Raw genomic sequence first — 27,033 nt, forward strand, 5'->3', positions numbered from 1 at the left:
TTCATTCCAATGAGCTTTATTCCATCTAAATACAACAACGTGCTGGTTCTTCCATTAAAACATCTTTTTTTCCAACTTTTCTTTCCACATTTCATTTTCTTTTCATTAACCATCAGACAACGTCTCCTCAACCTTCCAAAACACTTTCTAAGAACTGTTACACGTTCACTGCAGTTCCACAAACATCTCTAACCAGGTTTCATATTGGAATGCAACAGACTACAACTACTATTATGGGGTAATGAATGTAAGTGATTAAATGTGGTTTGATTATAATCAAGACTTGGAGTGAGGAAACATCTCGTTTCAATTACTCTGTGCACAGGATGGCAACTCCACGCTCGTAGAAGCTGTGAGGATCTTCCTTGGTGGCGATGTCGAAGTCGACGGTGAAGATTAGGTCAGACCGGGTGAAGTTCAGGTACACGGGTAGAGTGACCTGCAGCGAAAGGAAAACACAAAAGGTGAAAAGGACAACTCCATAGCTATATTTCAAAATCTAGCTTTTTAGATCCCAATGTTTTGGGTTTTTTTTACCATGTGTCTCTTCTCAGCATTACTCTGCTTGATCCAGCGGAGCTGAGTGAGAGGCAGCTCAGTGGAGATGGAGGTGGACAGAGACAGCTTGTTGTTGGCACAAGTAGCTCCTTGAAGCTTAAGACCTGAGGGTGCAGCAAGCAAGATTGGAATGAGAAAAAGAAATTAATGTCTTTACAACTCACTACATTAGACCACAAATACAGTTAGTAGCATGTTTTAGAGTCCTGCGAACACTTTTTTAGGTTAATTTCAGTCCATATTAAACAAACAAACAAAAAAACATGTTAAATTCATATGGATATGATTTAATTACAACGCTGTCTGTTCTGTCTAACATTGTTATCTGATTTGTGCAGTGCTTTTGCCGCCAACTAGATCAGATGATATGTGTTAAGTCTAACCTTTGATGCCGAAGCTGCAGGCATCCAGTGAGGCGCCCTGAGCAGTGGTGACGTTAACCTCGAGACAGAGCTCTTCCAGGGACCAGCTGTTTGCCTGTGCCACATACTGGCGGGTGGCGGTAATGTAAGCCTCTGGCACAAACAGGCTGCCCAAGCACACATGGATGTTCTGGAAATGATGAGAGGAAGAGACGAAGTAGAAATAAAAAGAAAATGAAAACACATTTTGTTTTCATTTTTAACCAAACTATTTAAGAACCAAAGCTTGTTTGAATGTGTGCACAAACAGTACCTTCAGTTCCTTTGCACCCCCGCTGGCAGCTGCCTGGGAGATCTGCTGCAGCTGTTTGATACGCTCACTGAAGTCTGACACCCACTGGATTACGGTCATGGAGACGGGGACTGTGTACCGACACCAGCTGCGAGGGAGGATTCCTGGACAGACAGGTGTATACCACAGGTATATAAAGTAGTCAAACAAATAAACAAATTCATTAAAGTACATCAAAAAGTCTGAGTGAAGAACCTTTTACAAGGTCACTGATGAGTGTTCGCAGGTAGTTGGTCTGCTTCTTCTTGCCCTCGCACACTTGCACCACGTCGGACAGATCCTGACGGACCTCCTGAAGCATCTTACCTCCCATTTTCACTTCACGCTCAAAGAACCTGAACAGGGGGTCCTGGTATTTGGACAGAGATAATATTAATGCCAAAACAAAACCATAAAATAGAAGCCAGACAGATGTGTTTTGGTGAAACTGAAAAAAGAAAAATGTTCATTTACTGAAAATCAAACTTTTTAAAATCAGTTATACCCGATTACCTCACATTTCAGGCACAAAGATTTAAAATCACCCAATGGTGAAACAATTCCTTGGTTATAAATGAAAGAAGGATATTGTCAGCACAAGCCTGCTTGCCAGCCCTCTATTCTCTGTCATTACCTTGATGTTCTCCACTGTGCGTTTGAGAGGATTAACCGTTTGCGGCATGAGCTGCAGCCAGTTGCAGGCGGTGGTGTGGAGGGTCCTCATCCAAGCTGGCTGGGTGTCAGATGTGGATGAAGTGCGCTCCTTCTTCTCAGTCTCGTAGGCAAGGTCATCCTCATCCTCCAACATCTGCATTTTCAGCATCTTACCCATCATGTCAGTGCCTGCGCAGCCCGGCAGAGGGAGTGATTGGGCAAGGGGAGAGGTGGAAGACAAGGCCATGGTGGGATGTAGGAAGGGGAGAAGAAATTAATCACAGAAAAGAAACAAACACCTTACCTCAAGGATAGGTTAATAAAGGGTTTGTTTTATCAAAAATAAAAAAATAAAAATAGGACTACACTGGGTCAGACAAAATACACAAGGCTTCAGGCAATAATTCCAACACATGTAACTTTAAACAAAATTGCCAAGTGGATAATGATCCACATTTCTGAATGACTGGATCTGTAAAAGAAATAAGCACAACCCCAAAAAATAAATAAAAAATAAAAGGGGGCGGGTTTTAAGGGAGAAAATTTGGGGTGGAATGGGGATGAAGGAAGGGGAGACTGGACCATGTGCTCAAGGGATGGATGCTTTGGCAGCCATGACTGTGGAGGTCAGAGAGGAGGAGTGAAAGGATGGGAAGCAGGCATGGTAGGATGTTTGAAGTCCTAATCAGCAGGTGGGACAAGATAACATCTAAGCAAAGCAACATGATGGCTGTGAAATACAGCTGCTGAAGGGTGAGGAGACCCACACCCATCCTTTGGGAAGAAAACCTTTTAAAGTAAAATGGCTATGACTACAGCTACGCTGCACATTATAGCTATGCTACAGAAGGCTGCTTCTGAAAACTAACTGGTAAAGAGTGGAGAGAACTGATGGAAGGATGAGAGATGAGGAAAAGGAATGTTTTTAACATGTTTTTTGACACCCGGCACACAGTGTTCTGTCCAAAGAAGACGCAAAAAACAACAAAATCTAAAATTTCGACCTCTCACTGCACGGCGACAGCCTGCCAAAGTACGAGTTATGACACTAGAACAGAGAGAGAGTTGGTTAATGAGCTACCCAGTGAGAATATTCAATCTCAACTTGTTAAGTATAAATGGAACACAGATGAAAAACAAGCTGTCGTTCAGTAACAGCAACAGCAGCATACCCTGAGTGGTAAGCAGGACCTTCTCTGCATTGCTCGGTAATCCGAGCCAAGATGGCGTCTGAGTGTCAGGAAGCATCTCCACCCAGTGCATGAACTCCTCACGTCTGTAACAAATCAAAATGATCAGACGCTTAACAGAGAATGTTTATCAGAGAACAACAAAAGCTAAAACTTATCAGATACTGACCGAATGCCATCAGGCATCTTGATGTCCTTGTGTCCGTCAACTTTGAGAGCCAGTTTGAACTCGCTGTCAAAGCTTCCCTTGGTGAAGATGCGGTCCAGGAAGGTGTTGAGCAGCCGCTGGTCAAACTCATTGTCGATCCGACCTCCATAGATTGACTGGGCCATCAAGGTTTTCAGAGCTGCCCAGGGGATCTTGTCTGGAGCGATGTTCTGACGACCCTGTGTGTGCATGAGTGTAACGATTGGAGTGGAGCAAGGTCATATTATTTAAAACTGACCATTATCTAATAGATTTAGGCAACAGCTACAAGGAGGAAAGGATTAGTCATACAAAAACTAGAAAACATTTAAAGTGTTAATTCTCCAACCTTAGCAGTGTCATCCAGCCAGGTGTCAACCGTGTCACAAGCAGAACGGAGGTCAGACTCTCCAAACTCGTATTTCTTGGACCAGCCCAGTGGTGCGTAACGCAGGCGCTCCTGGATGACCGCATGGAACCAAGCAAGCAGGAAGTAGAGACGCGCACGTTCGTTGGGGGCCTGTGTGGATATGGGAAAACATGATTTACATGGAGAATGTTTGGACAGCACTGATCGTTTATTCTTCACATTTGTGTGTGTCCATTATGTTACTTTGCACATGCGAGCCACTGGGATGCTGCTGAAAGTTCTCAGCATGTTAGCCTTGACGCCGGGAGGAGGCTCAAACACAAAGATACGGCCAGCACGAAGCAGATTCACTGGCACCTGGTGGTAAAACACAGCGGCATGAAAAACAGGAACTAGTGAAATTGACAATGAATTAATCCAAGTCTAAATGACAAATCTAATGAATGATGTGATATACCTTGGGGTTGATCTCCATTGTGAGGAACAGCCTGAAGCTGGCATGAGGCTGCATAGAGTGAAGCTTTTTCTCCAGCTGCATCAGCCACCCAGGGGCCAGATGGACGTTCTCCAGCATCACCCACCTGCAGGACAAGGAACAGTCAGGATATCAGTACAAGAAAACAAACTGTACAGTCTCACAAACACAAAGAAACCACATTAGTCACCTGCCAGACTTGACAGCAGTATTGATGTCTCTGTCAGCCTTATTGAAACCTTCAGCAGAACCTGTGGAAAACATCGGTAAGCAGTTATTTACAATATCCTCAAAATTTCTCATTAAGCACTTGATCTACATTACTGGTAAATCAAAAGTTACGTTTATTTCCTTCTTACCGATAGAAATTGAGGTGATTTGTTTGTTCTGCTCAGCAGCCAGATCTCTGACAAGCCCACTGGCATCATAACCTGGCACAGAACACATCAGTACTGGAGTGCTGGGCTTCACCTACAGACACAAAAAAAATAAGAATTATCAGCAAAATGTGCAAGAGTGACAATAGGAAGGTCGTTGATCTGAAATAAATAAGTGATCATTACCTCACTGTCGATGATATTAGCTAGATCAAGAGGCTGCTCAATGATGCTCATGAATGTGTCTCCCAACACCTTTGATACAAAAATGTGTGACATGGCCAGGAGACGGTCGGGACGGAAGGCCTGAATCAGCAGGAGCTGGTGCAGAGCTTGGCCAATGGTAGCTGAACATATAATGGACAGTTCAGGCAGATATGATTTATACAAATATATACACTGGAGTTTGTTTTTTGTTTTTTTTGCTTGGCCTTAATGTTTGTACACAATGTATATACTCACTGGACTGCTTCTCCTCTGACCACAGGTATGGAACAGCCAGCTCTGGAGTGTTGCTCTCAATCCACATGAAGAATTGCTGAAGTAACAAGCAAAACAAATGATTACTAATAGAGTTTCTAAGAGTCAAACTACAAACTACCCATCGGCCTACCATTACTCACCTCGTCAGCCTCGACTTTTTCAACCAAGTCTTTGAAAGCTGGCAGGCGGCTGAGTCGAACCATGGCCTCACTCTGCTCAGCGGTCAGACCCTTCACCTTGGGAAGTGGTGTGCCTGTCAGTACGATCTCCTTACCACGTAAGAAGTGCTGGAACTCTGGATCATATGGCAGCTCACTGGAAAAAAGGAGAAAATAAATAAGTAACGGTGCTTCATGCAGTATGCCATGACTGCTTGTGCTCCATTAGTATAACTCAGGTGTTCGCTTACCTGGTCATGCCCTTTATGCTGATCTTAGCCAGCAGCATGGCAAATGTAATGTGGTCCTGGTGCAGCATACCTCTGGCAACCCTGTTGAACGCCACCTAATGCCACACAAATCACATATAAAGCTCATGACTGTTACATTCACCCCCCCCAAAAACAACCCTTATTCATAGGAGTTATGTTATAAACCTGGAAAAGATCCTTGGTGATGACAGCAAGCCTCTGTGAATGATCACTAATGTTCTTGAGGTTGGCGTTCTCATACAGCACTGTGTGATACGTGTCCAAGAAGAAGTGAAGAGAGTACTGGTAGAGGAAGTGCATCTGAAGGGAGAACATTTGCTTAGTTTAATTCTGAGTTCCTATCTCTGTGTGCATTGATGTTACAGCAATTTTGAGAAAAGAAGACAATACTACCAACAGTACTAGTTTAAAGAGCAAATGAGATGTGCCCAGACCTGGTTCAGAGCCTCCATAGTGAAGTAGATGCTGCTGCAGGCAGAGGACAGAGACAGGTACTGCTGTGACACGGCCTCCACCTCAGCCATGATGATATCAGTCTCCTCCACCTTCCTAGTCACCTCAGCTGCCTCCTTCTTCAGATTCTCCAGTGTGGTGATGATGGTGTCATCGTCAAGGATGCGACCCTTAACCTCATTGAGGGCCTGCAGCAGAGATTTCTCCAGCTGGCGAAGACGCAGCTGGAACTCGCCTGAAAGACAGTCATAATATAAGAGTTGAGTCATTAAAATTTCACCAATCCCTTTTCCCACCACCTGTGTCTTATCATTTTATCAAAGAATCTCAATGTTTCTGTCTCACCCTGCAGTTTAAGGAGGTCTGAGCGTTTCTCATCCACGTCAGGTCTCTCAGCCTTTAGGACCTCGTTGAGACACTGGCTCTGAAGGCTGCTGCGTGTCACAGTGAAGTTGACAAAGGTAACACGAGAGCACAAGTCTGGTGGGAACTCAACCTGCAGACACAAGAGACCATAACAATGTAGATAAACTCTTTTGTACAACTGTTTTGTTTTGTATTTTTTAAACAAAGCAAATAACAATGTTAGTTGATCAATACTGATACAATAAACAGTGCCCTTACCGTTGGGTCTCGGGTGGAGAGGAAGATGACAAACGAAGGTGAAAGATCAATGTCCTGGTCTCCAAGGGTGATGAGAACACGCCCTCCAGTCCTGCGGACCTCTCTGTTCAGCACTGGGTTTAGGATGGGGTCGTAGCTTTCTACGTCCTTTGGAAATAAATATTTCAAATTTAATCTCCCTTGAGATTAAAATCTATTTTCCAAGTTGTTTTTTTTATTTCCCCCCCAACTCTAAACAAACTAGTCCTTTGATTATGGCAGCTTTAAGAAAATTATCAAGCAGCAAGCACACAGGGAAAACACTGGCAGTTGGAGAAGGTAGCTCTTACCTGAACCAGCAGTGGGTTTCCAAAACGCAGAGCACTCTCCAAGTTCTTCCTAAAGGCATCATCCAGGAAGCTGGTTCTTGTGATCTTGCGATCTTTGTACTCATTCATGATGAACTCTGTGGCTTGGCCTGATGGATCGATTATTAGTGGGTACCTAATAAGAGATAAAGAAAGATCAAAGATGTTTAGAAGTAAGTTCAACTAAACACACAGCCTAAAGGAGATAGGTGAGGTTTGCGGACCTGTTGAACCGTTTGAGCATGATGGCATTTTCAGTACAGAGGTCATCAGCTGGGAGAGAGTTTGCTTGCCAGCGGAGCCTCTCATCTGCATTGGACAGGTACTCAGTTCTAGCAATATCTGTGCGGAACTGCGGGAGAAAATCAAGTCAGTGAGCACCTTGAAATTTGATCTATTGACAGCACTTTTGCTGGTGACTATGGTTTATATTAGTAATCACAATGAGGCTGACATTTGGAGACGTGTTGATCAAAAATGACTGGACATGTGGACTGGAGTAGGAAATACCTGAATGTTGGCCTGCTGCAGGTGATGAGACCATGTAGTGAACAGGTTCTGCCTCATCTGTTGTTCAAAGTAGCCGGCATATGTGATGAATGCTGCAGAAAGCAGACAGTCGCCTGCGATGGTGGACATCTGGTTCTTGAACGTCTCACTGGTCTTCTCCCAGCGGTCTCTCTCTGCTGACAGACTCTTCAGCAGGGCTGTGCTGCGGTTCACCTGGGAGTAAAGAACATAATAAATTAGATTTTTTTTCCTCCAAAAAACTTCAGTTTAGTCCTGAACAGATGATCTGAACAGAACCAGGCATGTTTTATGGACAATTACCTTTGCCTCGACTGCTGCCAGATCAGCCTTGATGGCCTGGGCCTCAGAGATGAGGACAGCGTATTCCTCCTTGTACCGAGCAATGCTGGCCTCCAAGTCTCTGATCATCTGCTCCACCTCTTCTGCCTTCGTCTTATTGTCCGTGGCATCATCCTCAAGCTTCTGCAGCTCATTACGCAGAGGCTCCACTCGCTTCAGCATGTCAGCATAATTAAGCTAGAGGAGTGGTAGAAGTGTACATTAGACGAAAACCCTCATTACCCAGTTATAGTCCTTATTTTCATATTGTTCAGGCTTCTCTACCTGAGCAATCGCCCATTTCACCATGGGTCCACAGGCCAATGATGCCCTATTCACTTGGTCATAGTTGTAGCTTGGGTTGGAGAGATAGTTCTTCTTCATCTTCTCACGGATGGAGTCGCTGGAAATAGTTGAAATAGTCCAAGGAGTTACAATACAGCAGCACTCTGTGCAGTCAATAATCAATGAGAAAATCAAACTTGTGGAACAGTGTGGAGGATTATTTTGAATTGTGTTTGGAGTTGGGGATGGGAACAATTTCTACCAATTTCTGGCTGCAAGAAATCACAAGCACAGTAGTTTTTACCATCAGCTTATTCTTAGATTTAAAAACAGCCGATTACACTTTGTTCCAGTAAATTAACACTGATTGCTAATCACAGGTGCCACTTGTACTGATTAAATGGCATTTGTGCTTCCATTAGAAAACAAAAACAAAACACACTGACACATATACCTCATTTCCTCAGAGGAAAAGTTGACTATGCTGCTGATGAAATTATCCCTGATAATAACTTGTCTGATTTTTTTCCAGTCATTGGTCTCCTCGCCCAGCATAAGGCAGATAGACTCCAGGGCCAGTTTGACTGCAGCTGGGGGGTTGGTCATAGCCCGTACTTCTACTAGGTGCTGCCGCTTAATAGAACTCACGGCTAGTTAAGTGAAAGGAGGAATGTGTTTGCAAGATACAAATAGTAGTGTTTGGGAGGAAGAATTTGGAAAGAGGTTCAGGGGGGCAAAGACAGAAAAACATGAAGGAGGGGGAGAGAGGGAGACAGAAGGGGAAATTTTTAGTAAACAATTATAAACAAAGATTCTCTCATGTCACCTGATCTCTTCAGCAGAGAAGTTAACAATGGTGGGGATGAAGTTCTCCCTCATGATGATGGAACGGATCTGCTTCCAGTCCGTTGTGCTCTCTCCCAGGAGCAAACAAATAGACTCCAGAGCAAGCTTCACTGCTGCGGGTGGATTGGCCATGGAACGCACCTCCACCAGGTGCTGCTTCTTAATGGACTTAACAGCTATCAACATCAGGTGAGCAAGGATGAGGTTTTATGATGAGGGAAGGGGGCATGATGATGGGAGGATGTAAGCAGAAGATGTTAACAAAGTCTACATAACAATCCAAGTGCTGCTGTACTGGCTCTGCTGGTTTTATGACATCAAATGACTGAAAGAATAATCTTAAATTAATTTTTTTTAAAGACACTGATGAATAAATGAACAAGAATCACTGTACCATTCTGAGCCTCAATAACAGCTGGCTCCACTTGGTCCAAATCCTGTTTGACACTCAGCTGTTTGTCCTTAATCACCTCCTGCTGCTTGTACACAGCTTCCTGAATCTCCTGGCTCATCACCTTGAATCACAATGACAGAGTAAATAAATTAAAATCTTAAACACTTAAACACGTAATTGCAGGCCTAAGCAACAATGTCTAAAGCCTTTAAAAACTAGTCATTTCAAAGTTCAGCCTTCCTACCTTTTTCTTCTCGGCCTCCTGCTGGTCTTTCACCATCTTCTTCAGCTTGTCATTGGCAGCAGCATTCTTTGCCTCCAACTCCTGGCTCTTAATTCTCAGGTCACGACGAAGTTCCTCCACCTGTGAAAGGAGACAAACACAAGCACTTCTAACAAGCTGACAAAATTTTCATTGGGGAAACTAATCTGATGGCTTTTTAAGATTTCATGAAACGAAAAGGCTACTTCACCTGATCGACAGTCTCCTTGATCTTGCGGAGACCAACGTTGAGGTGCATCTGCTGCTCCTCCAACTCGCTGCGTTTCTCATTGAACAGGTTGGCATACTGATTGATGAAGTCAAGGTAGTGACGAGGAGTAATGGCCATTGTGTGACCGCCACGCTTGGCCAGACGGTTGTTTGCCTGAAACAAGTTAAAAGTATTATTTATGTACGTCTCAGAAAATTTTACAATCATTTGTATCTAAGAACATTTGCAACTGCTGTTGAAATAACAATAAAGTAGCTCATTTGCTGGAAACAGCTCTACCTGATGAAGAGTCTGATGTACAAACACACAGCCATTGACGATAGCTTCTCGGTGAGATGGTGGCTGGGGCAGTTTGTCGTAGACGATGGGCATGTAGTCTGGCACTTTGTAGTTGGGCTTCTCCAGATCCATCTTGCTGGTGAACTCCTTACCCACCTGATATAGGGCCTCTGTGGACCAGTCTCCAAACCAGTTCAACACACACCTGACGCAGAGGAATGTTTTCAGTGAACACGGAAACTCAGTGCAGTTTTCTTTTTCCTCACATTTATTACAATCATCCACTCTAAGTGTCTGTACCTGTTGAACAGGGCAGGAGATGTGGCAGCTCTGTCCTTCAGGCCCTCTGATGACGGGTTCATGGTGAAAACCACGTGAAGGTTTCTGATAACCTGGCTGGTGAACCACTTGTACAGCTCCTCATGTGTGTCAAGCATCAGACCCTCTTTCTGGGCTCCTTCCTTACACTGAGTCATCAAGGTGGCATACTCATCTCCCTCAAACAGCCCAGGAACCTATTAAAAAAGAAGAAGAAGAAAAAAAGAAGGGTAACATTAACACAATAAAAGCCAGAAAACAATGGACATACATTAACCTCAGAAAACTAGGGGCGGTGTTGTCTTTTTTACACTCAAATGACGAAAGCACCACAAATAGGAAACTAGCTGCAAGTTACCTCTCCATTGGCCAGAAGTGTGTTCATTCTCTCAAGGAAACCAGAATCCAGCACATTGGACTCATCCATGATGAAGGCGATCTTCTCGTTCTTACAACCTGAGCGACGCAGCACAGTACGCAGGTCTTCATCAAAGTCCTCCCCGGTGTATTTCCTGTGTACCTGAAAACACAAAAACACGCTCAACAATCCATGTAAAAGGCAGGGAAATGTTCTATGACTACAAATCACTTGTATCTACCTTAATCTGGTAGACGCTCAATCCGTTCATCCAGGCTACAAAGCGGGACAGCGTGGTCTTTCCTGCTCCACTCACACCAATTAACAGTAGATGTCCCTGAGGCTGACGGAAGATTCTAACAAAGGATAAAGATTTTAAAAATGTAATCCAAAATTAATATTTATTTTTGTCATTTTTTATAATTAAAGTAACACTGAGATGACAACGCTCAGAAGCCTTTACTTACCGGTCAATTCTGAGGACGTGGTCCAGAACCTCATTAAAGAGCACCAGAGGAACATCCAGCTCCTCCTCATAGAAGACCTTCAGACGGGCCTTCACGTAGTCTCTCAGTTCCTCCTGTTCCACTGGGATGTAATCCTACATACACAAAAACACAAACTCAGTAAAATTCTTACTAGAGCCATAAATGATGAAGTCAATTCTTACAACTCTTTAGTAATTTAACAGCAGCAGGATCAGAGTTTGGCCATCATGTCTCTAATGTACCTTGGAGAGCCAGTTACTGTAGAGGATAGGCCTGTTGAGAGCCTTCTCCTTATCAATGTTGGGGAAGTGTTTGAGAGCGACCGTGTCAATGTTTTCATCTGTCCACCTTCTCTCTTCATCACCTACAAGCCTGAATGACACAATCAGATATGATCACATTTTAAACGTTACTATCAAAAATGTTACACTTTATAGCTGATGCGGAGCAAGCACAATTAGCCTCACATCAGGGAGCACCCACCTATCCTGGAAGAGACGAAGGGCTTCGTGGGCCCAGATGCGGATGAGCCCTTCTACAGGAAGAGTCTCAAGTGGCCGCAGGGCCTCGAAGATACCCCTTACCCAGCGGGTCATCTCTCTGGGAGAGTAGATGTAGTGGGGTTGTGTGTCCTGGGTGAAGCGCTCCTGAAGTGGAAAAAAGAACAATATTCAATATTTTTATTTATATGAAAAAAAGTCTCCAATAAAACATGCATATTAAGAGAAATGTAATCATCTTTACCTGAGACATGGTGTAGAACTCAACCATAGCGGCTGTAAGAGGTTCAGCGTAGGTTCGTAGAGAGGGGATAAGGCGCAGCATGGCACGGTTAAAGGTTCCATAAATCTGGGTAAGGGAGGCTGGGCCTGGATAGTCCACATACACCACAGGGACGTGACGCAGGAACCTAGAAAGATTATGTGGTAATATGACCACTGTTAGAGCCTGCCTTTTGCATTAAACATTAATTATACTACAGTTCTAATCAGATGTTCAGTCTAAGTGCTGTACCTGTGTGTGAGAGGCTTTCTGCCAGGGTCAGTGGGAGGATTACAGGCTCCAACAAATTGAATCCTCTCCAGTTTGACCCAAGTCTGGTCTGAGGTGCGGTAGAAGCCTCCATGTTCCACCATCTGCACAGACATAGGATCCCAATTTGATGCAGCAATGACTTAAATAAAGTGCTTAGACATACTTAAAAATACTAAGGGCTTAACACAGAATCATTTTGTCATACCTGTCTGATGAAAGAGATAACTCTCTGTGTGCCGTACTTGTCCATGTCTGGCAGATTGATCTCGTCGCAGAACAACACCAGCCACTTCCCCAGCTGGACAGGGGCGAGGACCACACCATTTGGAGTCCGCCGGTACTCGCAGTAGTGGTCAAACGTCTTCAGCAGCAGTTCTGGGGTGGTGGCACTGGAGAAGTTCAAACCAACAACCTGGTAGAAAGCAGCAGTAGACATTTTGGCTATTAGAGGGGAACAGCTTAGTAACAACAATAATGCCAATATTTGATTAGAACTGATTGTGAATATTTCAAAGATCAGGCAATTAATGTGAAAATGATTTCATAGCCCAGTACCTCCATATCAGGCAAAGCCCTGAGGGCACTGAACAGGGTCATGGTCTTTCCAGAGCCAGGTGGTCCACACAGCACCAGTGGTTTGTGCTCGGCCAGCCATGTGTAAAGCAAAGCTTCATGGCGAACAGTGTCCAGGGTAGGAACAACAACATCTGGGGATGCCACCTTGTGGGTTTCCACTTCAATCTGGGGCACTTTGCCCTGCCAGGATTGCCACTCCCCTGAGATGCACACCTAAACACAAATAAAAACATAATGATTCATCTTTAAAAAAGTGGATATAGGGAATTAATAGCAGCAGCAACTCTTTGACAAAGAAAGGATGTACCTCATAATCAATGATGGGAACATTGGGTGCAGTAGGAAGTGGCACAGTGGTGATGCGACGGATATACTCCCCAAGCTCTGCCCTCATCTTCAACCTTCCATCACCAGAGAAGGACCAGAGCACAGCGTAGATCAAATACCTCTGCAAAGAAATTCCATGAAAACAATTAGTTTTAGGAAAGCACAGTAATCATGTTGATGCAACACCTCAGCATTTATACTTCTTTCATTACAGAGCAAGAAAAAGGAGAACATTACCTGCATGTACTTCTCCAGCTGATCAATGGGCATGGGGAAGTCAGGGTGGTTGTTGTTGTACAGAGCCACATTACGGCAGGCCTGGTGCAACATTGAGAACAATGAGCCCAAACATCGCATGCGGGTGAAATCCATGATGTGTTCCATCTTCGAGGCATGCTCCAAGGCCTTGATCACGAGGCCAGTGGAGGTAAAGTACGACTGAAGGACCGATGCAGCATCTCGCTGGATCTAGTTTAAAGCAGAAAGTGGGGACAGCATTAGAGTGTTTTTTATTTGTTTGTTTTTAAATACAGCATGTGTTCTTCTCTAGATTTACCTGCAGCATTGGTGAAGCAGCCTCGTCCTCATCCTCTGTGCCTTTCCTCTTCCGCTGAGCTTCATCCTCTCCCTCGTCCAATGGGATGCTGCGAATGCGAGCCAGGAAGTTGTTGAAGATCATGTCAGTGCTGAGAACATCCTCACTGAACCAGACCATACCACACCGGGACACAGTGGCTAGGGTGGCATACTTCAGATCCTGCACTTCAAACATCACACGCACCTGGACAGAAAAAGAATAATTTGGGTTGAATACTTAATGAAGTCTCCAGGAAAAGAGAAAAAGAAATTTGTGTATAAACTGCCATGCTCTTACATTTGGTGGCAAGCTGAGACGCTCTCCATTGGGCAGGGTGAGCAGCTTGTTGTCATCCAGAACAGAGTTCAGATTTTCAACCCACTCTGGGTCAACGTCGCCATCAAAGATGATCCACTGACGCTTCTGTAGTTCACCTCGGACATTGTCAATGATCCTGAAATTGAAAGAAATCGTTCATTTAAAGATTAAAAAGAAATTAATTACAACAATGTGGAAGATGTGTAATTACTAAATTATTACAGAACTCACTTCCTGAGGATGTGTGTGAACAAGCCATCAGTCCATTCACGAGTGTTGGGGTCCAGGGTTCCGTACAGGTGGTCTTTGCTGATGGCCTTGGGATCGATAATGTGGGCCACGCCCTCCACACCCTCCAACCTTTCCAAGGCCTTGAGCAGCACCCTCCATGCCATGGTCTTCCCACTTCCTGAAGGTCCCACCATCATCAAACCGTGGTTGATCTGTGTGATCTGGTACAGCTGGAGCACCTGGAAAAGGTTGAACGACAAGTTAAATGTCAGTATATGTGAATCTTATAACAGGAAAATGTTTAAAGCCCATTGAACTAAAGTATATCAGTTCCATTCAGCTTCATACCTTCTCTACCCACATGCTGCCTACATCGTCCCCATCTCCATAAGTGAGGTACATCTCTCTGCAGACCTTCTTCAGCTCCTCCCTCAGAGCAGTCATCTCTCCCCTATGGTACTGAACTCCAGGGAAGACGTCCGACAGCAGGCTGAACAGCAGAGGGATGTCTTCTGCCACCAGCTTGGGAACCATGGTCTCACACACACTCTGGATCAGGATCTAAAAAAATTACAGACAGACTGAGTAAAACAACTCATTTTCTAAAATAAGTTTGTTATACTTGCAAAAACTCTGCCCTGAATAAACATGACCTCCATGTCCAAGAGTCTACTTTACATACCTCCTGTTCTGGAAGGTTCTCTGCAATGTCATTCTCATCAACATCCTCTCCACGCTCAAGCTTCTCTCTCTTGATTTTCTGGATTCGCTCCCGCTTGACATTGCCAGCACTGATCAGCACACTCTTGAGTGCTCGGAGACCGAAGTCGTAATGGCTCTGGGAGGAGAGCTGCTCGTCACACAGTCTTTAAAGAAGCAAAAGATTAAGTTGTCATACCTCTGACTTAAAGTCCTGTCAAAGTTACTAACTAAAACAATACATACTTGAAGAAGGGCACAATCTTTTTGGCAAGGGTCTCAGCTGTTCGGAAACCTTGAGAGTAGAGCATGACCTGTGCAATGAGCTGGCGGTCAGGCTTGGTCATGGCCAAGCTACGGAAAAGCTTCTTCAGATTGTCAGGCAGGTTGGAACGGCCAGCATAGCCAGGGTTCATGGTGATGAAGATGGCCATGTCTGGGCTCACCTTGACCTGCTTGTTCAGGAGCTCTGTAGTGACAGGTACGCCTAGGAAAGTGACCAAAAGGAAAAAGAAGGAAAAAAGACTTACTTATAATACACTCCCCTGGAAAAACCTAATCACTGGTGATGAATATAGTGGCATATTCTGGTGATATTTTTCCTCAGCAGCATGAAGTGTTGAAGAATATTTGTTTTGCTGCGTTTTATTCTCACAAATGTCTAAGTCTGGATATTTCTCATTAAAAGGACAGCCATCTTTCACAAATATTATGCATACTTCTGTCTCTGTTGGGGTTGCTGTGCTCCCTCAAGGCGACCTGGATGTACTGGACCTGCTGGGAGACGGCCGACAGCATTCTCTCTTCCAGACGGTTGAACTCATCGAAGCAGCCCCAGGCTCCTACCTGGCACAGACCCACAAAGATACGGCCCATTGCCTGAAGGAGAAAACGAAAAATGATCACTGAATTAATAAGCAATAACAGAGCACAGTGTTTAATCTCTGATGGTATGTTGGTGTCCTGTCATAAAATTGCTAAAATGATAAATTTACCTGGAAGTCAAAAGTCTCGTCACAGTTGAAGACCAGGACAAAGCGTCCAAGCTGGTGACCGAGGGCTTTCACTGATTCAGTCTTCCCAGTGCCAGCAGGACCTAGATAAAGGACAAATTCAGTCAAGGTTGGGGGGTTGTTTCCCTCTTTGCCATGTTGTAAAACAAAAAGTTAAATAGTAGTTCCATACCAAATGGAGATCCACCAAGGCGAGCCTCCAGGGCCTGGGTCATGGTGAGATAGCAACGGTCAGTCAGTGGGGTCTGAACAAGCTTGTCCTGGACACCCAGGTACTCAAAGCCATAGTTGAACTTGGCATTAGCCATCTGAATGGACAGCTGCTGCAGGACATCTGTCTGCTTGGGATCAAAGTAGAAGCGCATCTGGCTGAGCCACTCAAAGGACTTGGGGTTGTCGATCTTGTTCTTGATCAGAGTCCTGGTCACATCACGCTGGTGCACCAGCTCTGTGATCTAAGAATGGAGAGTGAAATGGATTTTAGACTATTTTTATCCAACAACAATTTTTCACAAATATCTAAAAAAAAAAAAAAAAAAAAAAAAAAATGTCCAAACTCACCAGGTGCTCCAGTTTCCTCCTGCGGATTGGAGGCTGCTCCATCAGCACAGTGTCAGCCAACACGTTGAGTGTGGCTTCCACATTCGACAGAACTCCCTGCAGTGGCGTCATGTCCCCACCACCAGAGATGGTGGTCAAGGCAGACTCTATGTTCTCAGACCAGGCAATCTGGGCGGACAGGACCACCAGCTGGGCCTATGAAACGAGAATAAAGATAAGGCGACATTAACACAGTTCCAGATTTCAAGAGTGTTTCGAAATTAAAACAGTATGGAATTAATTATTTAAATCCCAACCTGGTAGCGATCAATCCAGTTGATGTATTGGCTCAGGTCAATGGCTGTGCCCTTGTTAAAAGTAGTGACCTCTGTGACAGACTCTGCCAGCAGTTTGGCCAAGGTCACCCTCATCTCCTTCTCCACCAGTGTCAGCCACTCATTTATCTTCGGGTGCTCTGTGATGGAGACTGGTGTCTTGTAGATAATCTCTTCACCCTCACGTGATGAGATTCCCAGCACCTCAGTGTTGTCCTCATTGAGGAGGATGCTGGAGACACCAGCAAACATCTTTTTGAAGTGCTTCTGGAGTTTGGCCACGTTCTTGCTGTTGCCAATTATCTCAAGCAGGTCCTCGTCTCCCACAAAGTAGAACCTGCCAACAACAAGAAAGTAATTGATCAAATCATTGTATTAATAAATGCATTCAAAATATCCGATACACTCTTTCACTTTTAAAATGCATTTGAAGAGAAGTTACACATTCCTCCTTCTGTTTGCTCAGCTTTAGTATGCCCTTCATACCTGGGGAATGAGGATCTTTCTCTCTCCAGGTATTCGCCAAGGGCTTTCTGGATTTTTCCAAGAAGATCAGCCAGTCGCTCCAGGGACCTCTGCACTCCCTGTATGTTCAGGACATCCATCACCAGAGGAGACTTTGTCACCTTCTTCATCAGTGCCAAGAACTCAGTGCTGATACTGGAAAAAGAGAGAGACAGATTACACAAGAAGTTAGTATAAAATATTTTTATGGAAGGAAATGGAGACTAAACATGAGTGTGCCAAATAAATCAGGTTATGATTCTTAAAGCTTACTTATATATTTTTTTTTTAATATTTTTAAAATGCTGACACGATTTGGCAGCATTTAGAAAGACTTACCTCTGGAATCTCTGAGTTTCTACAGGCAGAAGATGTTTGATGTCAGCACTGCCTGTAAAGATACCTTCCAGATAGACCCAGCGACGCTGCACATCAATCCAGACATCAAACAGAGCCATGATTCGATTCAGCTTGTCTTCCCAGCTCAGGGCATCTTCTTCAAACACCTGGGAGAAAACAGAAAGAAAAACATGGTACTGATGTATGCCATCCTGACTGGCTGAAATATAAAGGTGTGGAGGTATGTAATAACGACAGGAGAGGTCTCAGTGTCTCACTCCAACTTAACTGACTCTCAGAACCTCACATATAGTAAGCGCCAAAATCTCCACCCCAGCACTTCCCTTCAACTTGGGTGTGAGTGGAGCCACCTGGTGGTCCGCCACAAAGGAAAAAAAAAAGCTCAACTGCCACCTTAATAAACTAAACGTATAGTTCTGTTTACCTTGTAGTAAGGAGACAACTTCATGGCGGACACACTGTTGATATGTTCTTTGACCTTGTTGAAGAGGTCATCCCAACCTCTAATCAGACGGCACTTGTTCTGGTAGTTCACCAGGTCGAGCTCGTACGAGTTCCACACTTCACGGATCTGAAAACCAAAAGAAGCATAAGTACAATTATAGCATAACAAACCACAGAGCTATTTCTAATGATGTAGGCTATAACTGCCCATCTCTTGCAAATCTTCTTTACCTGTTTCAGGAACTCCTCCAAAGCCATTTCTCCCTGGGCTACCAGAAGAACATCCTTCACCACCATCTCATTCTTCTGCAAATCCACATCCCAAATCTGTCCAAGAGTCAGCTCTGACAGGACCCAGTTCACATGTAAGCGCTTCATCAGCTGCTTCCAGTGACGGTCCTTCAGAGCCTCTGATTTAAGCTCAATCACCAACATGTTGACCTGGAGGGAAAAGGAAACCACAGGAAATGTAAAATGCAAATTTGTCGTGTAAGTTAGAACTTTTGATTAGTTTGAGTGAAACTAGTTTACTGACCTTCAAGTAACCTTTAAGCATCCTCTGTACGTACTCGTATGAAGCATACTGCCTCAGCCTTGCTTGGAAGTTCTTCAGCTGGTTCAGAAGTGCATCAAGACTCTGACGGAGCTACATGTACAAATAAATCAACTAATGTTATATTCTGTGAAGAATTTAAGGAGCATACAGAATGGCACAGGGATTTAATCTAAATGTTTGCGCTGCTTTTGGTACCTTGCGTGGTTGTACAGAAACCCATGGCTGCTCTTTCATTTGGTCAATCTGCTCCCAGATCTTCGACAGTTCAGACCACACCTCTTTCAGGTCATGCAGCTCCTCCAGCGCCACCTACAGGTCACCACAAAGACAGAAATGGTTCAAAATGTTCAGTTAATGGTTTAATTTTTAGTTTATGGATAATGAAATACAGCCAGAAAACAGAATGAATGAATTTTACATTTATCATTTTGTAATTTAACCATTTATGTAAATGTGCACTGGCATTACCTGCACTCTCTCCTCACTGCCACTGAGCAGACCAGTATCAGTAAGCTCCAGGGCCTCTTTGGCACGGGCACACTTCTCCCTTTCAACCTTCAGACGACCAAAGTTGCCTTCATAGATGGTCAGAGACTGAAGGGCCTCTTCAGGACGCAGGTTACCCTAAGGGAACAGATCAGACATTAAAAAATATATATATTTCTTTCTAACTAAGGTATTATTAAGTTATGCATCTAAAAATATTAACCACATCTAGCATTAAATGTGCTATAAATAGAAAACTAAATTTATTAAGATAAATATTTCTTACAGCAACTGGTTTGGTCTTCTCCCAGTCATTAAGCAAGTCAGTGGTGCGGTTTTCCACAGCTTTGTCCTCTTGGACAATCTTCATCTGCAGGTTGGCCACCTGCTGCTGGATAGCGGTGTCCTTGCGCTTCATTATGTCACTGAACGCACCCCATTCGCCTTCAATGTTGTCAATGTAGAGCCAAGAAGGAGGGAACTGAAATCTCTGCTTCTCCAGCAAACGCTGTCCGTTACGGAATAACTACGGGTAAAAAGGAGGGAGATTGTGATTAGAAAATGATTTTAATTTAACCGATTTTAAAAACAAAAAAACATAGTTTGGAGTACTTACATCCACATTTTTCTCAAACTGTTTGATCTTTCGCTTCAGAGTCTGGACATATGTTATGAAGTTGACAGCATCTGAAGTACTAGCCGTGTCCACAGAATGTTGTTCGAGATCTTGACGGGACTGATGAGGAACAGCAAAGCATGAGTCATCTGTCCTGAATAACTATTACCCTGTGTGTAAGTCATCCATCCAACTATGTTGGTAAAACCACACGTTACCTTGGAGATCTGAGCATGGAAGTCCTGCATGTTCTGTCCCAGCATCTGACCAAATTTGCTGAGAACCTCCTTGTGCCAGGAGTCATACTTCAAGTTCACCTTAGACTGGACCTGTTATCAGATAGAAATATGAAAATTGAATGTATAGCCAACACATGGGGGTTCTGGATTGTCAAAAATACAACTGCACAAAACAAATAAGGGAAGTTTTAATGTGGAAATGTATTTCTCCTCCTCCTACTTGAACACAACACCACGACCCATCAGTCATTACTACCTTGCCATAGTCGATGACCACTGGTCCAAACTCTTTTCGAGTCTCAGCATTGTCAAAGGTTCCCCTAGCTTTGCGGATCTGGACCAGCAGGGCTTGCCACTTTGTGAGGTCTTCACCAAGGCGGTTGTAAATGTTTTCAGCTTGCATGTCCCACAAGCACTGGTACTGCAGCCAAACCTGAACAGCAGTAACAAAAATAAAGCATATAAACAGTGAAATAACCACAAATGTATATCCTGTATGTCCGAAGAGTCATAAAAGCTAAAGACAAACAATAAAAAATAAATAATCAATAGCTATCAATTTGTAAGGTAATGTTTTATTTTAAAATAGGTGCCCCTTACCTTAACATACTGCTCCACCTCATTGACAATGTCTTCCACAGCATTGTAGGCCTCCTCTAAGGCCGCAGGTCCATCAGGCATCCGTGTGAGGGCATTACGGTAGAACTTTTCCTCCTCTGAAAGCTCGTAGTGAACACCCACCTAACAAGGAGGGACAGAGTGGCTTAAATAAAAACAGTACAAAGTACAATAGGCCAAACCATCAAATATCATTCCTGCCTAGTAGTGAGTGGTTTTACACTACATGATCACCTACACCAGATATTCACCAGTGCAAACAACAACTGTTTTAAGATGGCTACCTGGTATCTCTGACTCTGGATCCTGGGCAGAGAAAGTATAACCATCTTCCAAGCAAACATCTCCTGGTAGAGCTTGTAGCGACAGTCTTCAATTGGTGGGTTCAAGTAGATCACCTGGTTAGTGATCCTCAGCTCATGGACCACATTCTAAGAATAAAGAAATAATAATAAAACAGCAAGCTGTGCTTAGATTTTCATGGTTTTCCAAGATGTTAAAAGAAGTGTATCAACATTTGAAAAGCGTGACAAAGCAACACAGTACCACTTCACAACTCTCACCTTGATTTTGGGCTCCCCTCCTGGTTTGTGGCTGACTTGTGGAGCCTCTGTGTCCATGTCCACATCAGCTTTGTCTTCTACCTGGCCACGGAGGACCTGAGTCCAAGCCTTAAGCCCAGCCTGAAGACGCACTCCCAGGATACGCTCAATCTAAAAGAACATCCATTTTAATAACATAGCAACAAGCACCCTATAAAACAAAACAAAGGTTCAACTATACACCAAAACATTCCAAGTATTTCTATTACTTTATATTAGTTACAGAACAATATGTAACTTTCATTACAGACCTCAATGTCAAGCTTGTTGACCCAGATGGGCAAATTGGAATAAGAATGGAGGTTAAGGTCATCCACGGCTTTCTGCACACGGTTCAGGATGTCGGAGAAGGTCTTGTGGTCAAACATGCAGGTCTCCAGAGAACGAACCTCCAAGTCAATCTTCTCTTCAATCAGTAAGAGGTCGTCCACCTGAAAAACAATAGGACAAAATTGTTTGATACAACTTGTCATTTAAAAGTTAAATGACATTTTGGAGTCTGTGTTCATGCATATCTGTAACATCTACTTCACACAGACCTTCTCCTGGAAGTTGAAGACCGTCTCAGCTAGTCTCTGAACATAGGGATCCAGCTTGTAAGACTCCCAGACGAGAGTAATGCCCTCAGTTATGAGAACCTGAACCTCTTTCTTAAGCCCAGCAACCAGCAGGGAGATGGAGGACCGCTCCTCTACTTTCTCACAAGTACGCTCGTAGGTGCGAACGCTCTCGATCAAAGAGATGGCAAATGGGTACAGCTGATTAGCTTGGTGGGCCTTGTTGACAATGGCCAAAGGAACACGGAAACTCAGCCACTTGAGGTTGCGGACCTCTTTGGAGAGGGTGATGATCTCAGGAAGAAAGTTGACTTTAAGCTTAAGCATGTTTCCTCCCCTTCCACGGGCCCGGGTACTTTCAATGGTGAAGATCCGACCAGACACACCAAGGTTACGCTGCTGAACCTGATTTAGAAAAGAAAGGGATAACAAATATTTTGAATTTGCAATTAGCCCAAAACAAAGGAAGCAATATGTAAGAATTACAATCTATAATATTCTTCCAAATGTCTGAACCGGTGTTGAATAAAATACCTTCCGGGCCCAGTCATCAAATATCTCTTGAGTGTTGAGTTTAGCCCGGAAACTATCTCCATCCTGCTTCAGCTTCAGCCCTTCCACATGGTTCTCCCAACCTTTTCCCAGAACATCCTCAACCCTCTTCATGTACGCAGTCAGCTGACGGTCTATCTGCTTGGCCCAAATGATAGAGCCAGACACCGGAGGCAGGTCCCGGACATGACTCATCTTACAGGCTTGGCTCTGAGGATACTGCACTTTGAACTTGTCGTGCAGCGATTCGATGTCATCTTTCACACGCTGGATGAGCTGTGTCTGATACTCCCGGATGGCACCACGGATGTGGGGGCGCACGAAGAGAGCATTGAAGCGGGAGAAGATGCGGAACATCTCATTGGCATTCTTGGCAGTACCCAGCTGATCACGCAGGCGGGCCGTGATACGGGTCTCCACGCGGTCAATGCGCTCATCATAACGTTTCATGGCGGCTTCCCAGGCCTCCGTGCCCTCCTTGGACACATCCAGGCCATCAACCTCTTTCACATTCTCATATGCCAGGTTGACCTCCTCAATAGCATTGGCATCAGCAGCATCAAAGAGAACTCCAGCCACCTTCATATCTTGAGGCTCAACTGTCTCTCCAGGGGCATGCTGAGGCACTGCAGATACCTTAAAAAAAAACAAAAAAACAACAACAGAAGAATAACATTAAATCTCTTAGTCAAGATGTGTGTTAAAACAAAAACAAAACACCATTTAAAGGTTTACCTGAGGCCTCAGCACACGGACGATGACAGCCCTCAGCTGCTCATGCTGCCTTCTGAAACGCCTCATGTGGTCCAGTCGGGACTGAAGTTTCCTATGAGCAGGGCTCAAACGCCACACCATCTTCAGGTTCTCCTCTCTCTTCCTCTTCACAATGTCCCTCAGAAGAACCTGCAGTTTCTCATACTCATCCTCCCAAGTCTGGAACACCTCGAAGCAAGCCACCATCACCTGCACAGAGAAGCGTAAGGGCATTCAAGAAAATGTATAATACTGTGAGTGGCTAAGGTGTGTGTGTTTGTGTGTAATTGTGGGTGTTATTTTATGCTGGAGACAAAAAACCACACCAACCTTTTCAAATTCCTCATAGGCTACATGCATGAGCTTCCTGGTACCCAACACCTTGAGGAGCTGGGAGCTCAGGTCCCTGGAGATGGCCTCTACTAGGCGTAGTGCTCTCTGGATGGGATACTTTGTGTTCCTGATCTTTTTCAGGTGAGTAAATATGGCCATTAGAGCCTGGCGGATCTTATCAAGCTCTGAGGCAGAAAGCAGGTCATTAAGAGGGAAGTCTTTCATCAGAGGATTGTAGTCATTGACGGTTTCCACTGCCTGTTTCAAACCTGCAGGAAGAAGTAGAGGAGAAGTGAACATTTACTCGCGCTTCTCTAAATGCAAACATGTGTTGAGCCAGCCAAGTAAAAACAGCAAAGTTATAACTTGTGTCACTTACCGGTATCTGTATCAAAACTGACAGTAGCATGGAAACGTTTCCCGTGTTTCAGGATGTCCAGAGTGAGAAGAACCTCTGGGCTCTCTCTCTTCTCTTGGATCCTGTTAAGGGCTCTCTCCAGATTCAGCCAGAAACTAATTTCCTGCAAGGCTGTGCCCGAGGCCGGGTCACGATCGAGCTTAGTCACCTAGAAGGGCGCGAGCAATGATGATAGCAACCATAAATCAAGTGTTTTTTATTAGAGAGGGTTTTTTTTTCCAAAGACTGGTTTTGCTTTGTTATATACTTCCATCGTGGACTTTTAAATTGGGACAAATATATAGAAATTCCTCTTACCTTTTGGATCTCCCTGATCCAGCGGTTAACTCCAGATTGCAGCTGGTTCAGGAAAGTAGGATCTTCCACCTTGTCGCCAAAGTCAGTGACTTTGGGCTTCTCCCCACGCTCATAGCACTGCTTGGCGATATTTGTGATGATGGGGTGGATGAGCAGGCTGATTTCAGGAATCTCAATATTTTGCTGCAGGTGGAGAAGGCCCATCTCCAGCTCAGCAATCTTCTTCTCAACAGAGGGGGCCATTTTATCCCCATCTCTAGAAAGTTGTAACAGATAACAGTGTTACAATGTTTTTTTCCTTCCATTACATTTGCAATTCAATGCCAAGTTCAGGATTTAGTTTATTTAAGGAAGGCTTTGCAAAGTAACATTACCTGTCGGCTTTCCCAGACTCACGAATGTAGGACTTGAAGAAAGGCGCGACAGCATTGCTGATGAAAGAGTGAAGCGTCTCGTAGGGAGAATCCTCGCTCAAGGTCAGCACTCGCACCTGGGTTGATATCGGTTTGTCTGCATCAATGACGCCCGTCCTCTTGATCAAAGCCAAGCTACAGGGTAAAGAAAAGGTGAATGTATTCATCCAGAATAGCCAGAATTTAAATAACTGAAGGATCGTATGCAGTATTACTTTTTCCAGTGCATTATTTACCTGTTGGACTTGATCCCATAGTGGATGTCAATGCTAACATTATAAGTGATGCACTCTTTCTCCTCCTCACTTTCATCTCCGACCTCCTCTGTGAGGAAACAAATACATATATTAATTTAATAACTAAACAGATGACCCATAATTGAATGTGTGAATCAGGTTCTTCATACATATTAGGTGTTAAACAAGGTCAAAGTAGCACATTAATACCTTGTCAATGTAAATATGAGGACACCACAGTGCAAATAGTCTTGCTTTATTACATTTCCATTTGCCTCATGTACAATAAGGTAGGGCATGTGACTGCTTTTATTTTTACATTATTTCAAACTATTTAAAGACATGCATGATTGACCCCTTAAGGCCAGTGAAGTTGCAATGCAGCTAAAAAAGAATTAAACTATTTGGACTCTAGATAGAAACCTAAAACCTTCACAGACTCTAGATAGATGTGCACAATGAGAAATGCTGCAGCAGATGATGGTGCAGCTATTCATGTCCACACCCTCCCTTACAAGTGATGAGTGGGCTGCATTGCAGTATCAGTATTATTAATGCAAAACCGTGAATAGGCCGGGGAAGTGACTCTTTGGGCTGGGAATCCAAAACCTCCAGGCTAAGACTGGTCATGTGTGGTATCAAAGGATCAAGATTCAGCACAGATATAGTAGGAAAGCAGCTCAGAAGATGAGGATTAATTTGCCTGGGGAAACTGAAAATAATGTGTTTATTGACAGAAGCTGGTTCACATGATAAAATGACTTGCAGCTATGACAAAGGAGCCATTCTCTTTGAATTCCTATAATTGTGCTTCATGTTTTTATTATGACTGTGTATCTGTCTCGTTATTTGTGCACCAGGCCTCAACGTGATATGCATATATAATAGCTTTATATAAATGCAGAAGGAACACAAAAATAACGGAGTTACGTCAACATACTGCTCCATTTTTTTATTGTTGTAATAGATTGTTTTATCGTCCCCACCCAGTGTGGCGCAGTTATCTTAGTAAGTAGATGGACAGCTTTAGCGGCATCTGTTAATATCGTTGTAAAAGCAGCAGTTAACGATGAGTTTCCAAACGATTTGGCAGGTGGTTAACAAGAAAAGCTAATTTGCAAAGACGCCGACTTTATTCTAAAGTAACTGGGTGAACAAACAGTGTTGCTATTAAAATCATATTTATGAGCTAGTCGAGTTCTCTGACGTACCTTTCAGAGCGCTTCTCTCGACCAGGATGGTGTGAATCTGGGGATCGGCCAGGAATTTTCTCATCTGCTCCACGGAGCTTTTCTCTTCTAGGGCGGTTTCCAGCGAGGCCGGGGCCTCTCCGCCATCTTCCAAGAGCAGCGGTACCAGCTTCCGAATGTGCTTCTGCAGCACCGAGGTATCAGCCACCGTCTGAACGGCCGACACCTCCATAGTGCCGGAGTTTTCCTCCGTCCCCCCGCCGTCGGACATCCTTCTAAGAGCGTCAACGACGATTAGGTGTTGTGTGAAAGTGAACAAAGAAAAAAGGATGACGGTAACAAGCTGACTGCAGCTTCTACCAGCGGGTCATAGGTTGACTGACTGCCGCTGTCAAAACGTCGCAACCGACGCAATCTGTTTTATATGCGCAAGGATTCTGGTATTTGTCGTTCCTTAAATGGGGAGTTCACCGAGCTGTGGTCGTCAAAGACTACAATACCCATAATGCAGTTGCATTAATCAGTTTTTTTCTGTCCTTTTGTTAGTACCATGTGCGACAAATAGGGGGAGAAAGGGAGTTGTCTCGAATGATGCAGCTGAAATAGCTTTTAAAATACAAACTTTGATTTGTGCTATTGTTAATTCAATAATAATGTAATTTTAATGTAATAATTAATGTAATAATGAAAACAAAGGCATGTTGTGGCCCATGTTCTATTGGGGACTACGAGTACCAAAATAAATTTGATAAATAGATAATTAATGAATTAAATGTACCATTAATAAATTATAATTGGAAAAAAAAAATGAATAAATGAATTTATGGAATGTTTTAAAGAAATTAATTGACATCAATTCATTATTTACTCATTTAGTTGATTAACTATTTCCTATTTTAATTATTAAATTACACACTTTAATATTTATTTAATTATGCATTTATTTAATTCCCTTTGGCACTCTGGGCCCTCCATAATGTGCAACCCTGTGACCTACTACATATTTATTATCAGTACGTGAAACGTGGAGAATTGTTTTGTGTTGAATTACTTGTG

General features: G+C 43.8%; 1 protein-coding gene across 2 annotated transcripts; it reads right to left on the reverse strand.

The window, feature by feature from the left end:
- On the reverse strand, positions 1 to 26,374 carry dync1h1 (dynein, cytoplasmic 1, heavy chain 1). Of its 2 annotated transcripts, none has more exons than XM_084913996.1 (78): positions 25,999 to 26,374; positions 24,788 to 24,875; positions 24,513 to 24,686; positions 24,139 to 24,394; positions 23,803 to 23,989; positions 23,421 to 23,692; positions 23,073 to 23,300; positions 22,320 to 22,973; positions 21,768 to 22,190; positions 21,480 to 21,659; positions 21,190 to 21,339; positions 20,911 to 21,057; positions 20,609 to 20,749; positions 20,265 to 20,441; positions 19,988 to 20,098; positions 19,770 to 19,889; positions 19,440 to 19,679; positions 19,136 to 19,291; positions 18,863 to 18,976; positions 18,647 to 18,757; positions 18,343 to 18,552; positions 18,092 to 18,238; positions 17,647 to 17,813; positions 17,290 to 17,463; positions 16,786 to 17,140; positions 16,490 to 16,684; positions 16,101 to 16,383; positions 15,911 to 16,011; positions 15,635 to 15,794; positions 15,162 to 15,402; positions 14,899 to 15,082; positions 14,565 to 14,777; positions 14,217 to 14,455; positions 13,965 to 14,121; positions 13,647 to 13,871; positions 13,328 to 13,558; positions 13,071 to 13,211; positions 12,743 to 12,976; positions 12,393 to 12,599; positions 12,167 to 12,288; positions 11,897 to 12,062; positions 11,636 to 11,799; positions 11,395 to 11,524; positions 11,132 to 11,265; positions 10,906 to 11,020; positions 10,665 to 10,826; positions 10,289 to 10,503; positions 9,989 to 10,193; positions 9,689 to 9,862; positions 9,460 to 9,579; positions 9,216 to 9,336; positions 8,430 to 8,625; positions 7,976 to 8,093; positions 7,673 to 7,888; positions 7,352 to 7,564; positions 7,066 to 7,193; positions 6,824 to 6,977; positions 6,495 to 6,641; positions 6,216 to 6,366; positions 5,852 to 6,105; positions 5,583 to 5,717; positions 5,397 to 5,491; positions 5,128 to 5,302; positions 4,967 to 5,042; positions 4,691 to 4,851; positions 4,487 to 4,598; positions 4,318 to 4,378; positions 4,110 to 4,233; positions 3,896 to 4,009; positions 3,632 to 3,802; positions 3,265 to 3,482; positions 3,078 to 3,181; positions 1,886 to 2,094; positions 1,468 to 1,621; positions 1,234 to 1,376; positions 942 to 1,110; positions 538 to 662; positions 1 to 439 (listed from the first exon to the last, which is right to left on the reverse strand). In XM_084913996.1, the coding sequence occupies exons 1-78, from the start codon at positions 26,246 to 26,248 to the stop codon at positions 311 to 313; spliced, it is 13,923 nt and encodes a 4,640-aa protein (XP_084770122.1). In that variant the 5' UTR covers positions 26,249 to 26,374; the 3' UTR covers positions 1 to 310. The 2 variants fall into 2 exon arrangements, with proteins under 2 accessions (XP_084770122.1, XP_084770121.1); XM_084913995.1 differs by lacking the exon at positions 8,430 to 8,625 and adding an exon at positions 8,802 to 8,997 and having other exon boundaries at positions 25,999 to 26,373.
- Between the last annotated feature and the right edge of the window lie 659 nt (positions 26,375 to 27,033).

The sequence above is a fragment of the Perissodus microlepis genome, chromosome 19 (genome assembly GCF_051167445.1).
Source record: "Perissodus microlepis isolate ML-2025 ecotype Zambia chromosome 19, ASM5116744v1, whole genome shotgun sequence".
NCBI classification, from domain to species: domain Eukaryota; kingdom Metazoa; phylum Chordata; class Actinopteri; order Cichliformes; family Cichlidae; genus Perissodus; species Perissodus microlepis.

What these genes read in the sequence shown, in the direction of transcription:
- dync1h1 (XM_084913996.1), bottom strand. Translation starts at nt 26,248, where the DNA reads ATGTCCGACGGCGGGGGGACGGAGGAAAACTCCGGCACTATGGAGGTG. An exon ending in AGGTGGAGCAGTATGTTAAG is followed by an intron (nt 20,442 to 20,608) that starts GTAAGGGGCACC and finishes ACTGCTGTTCAG; the next exon opens with GTTTGGCTGCAGTACCAGTG. An exon ending in GCAGTGAGGAGAGAGTGCAG is followed by an intron (nt 18,977 to 19,135) that starts GTAATGCCAGTG and finishes GGTGACCTGTAG; the next exon opens with GTGGCGCTGGAGGAGCTGCA.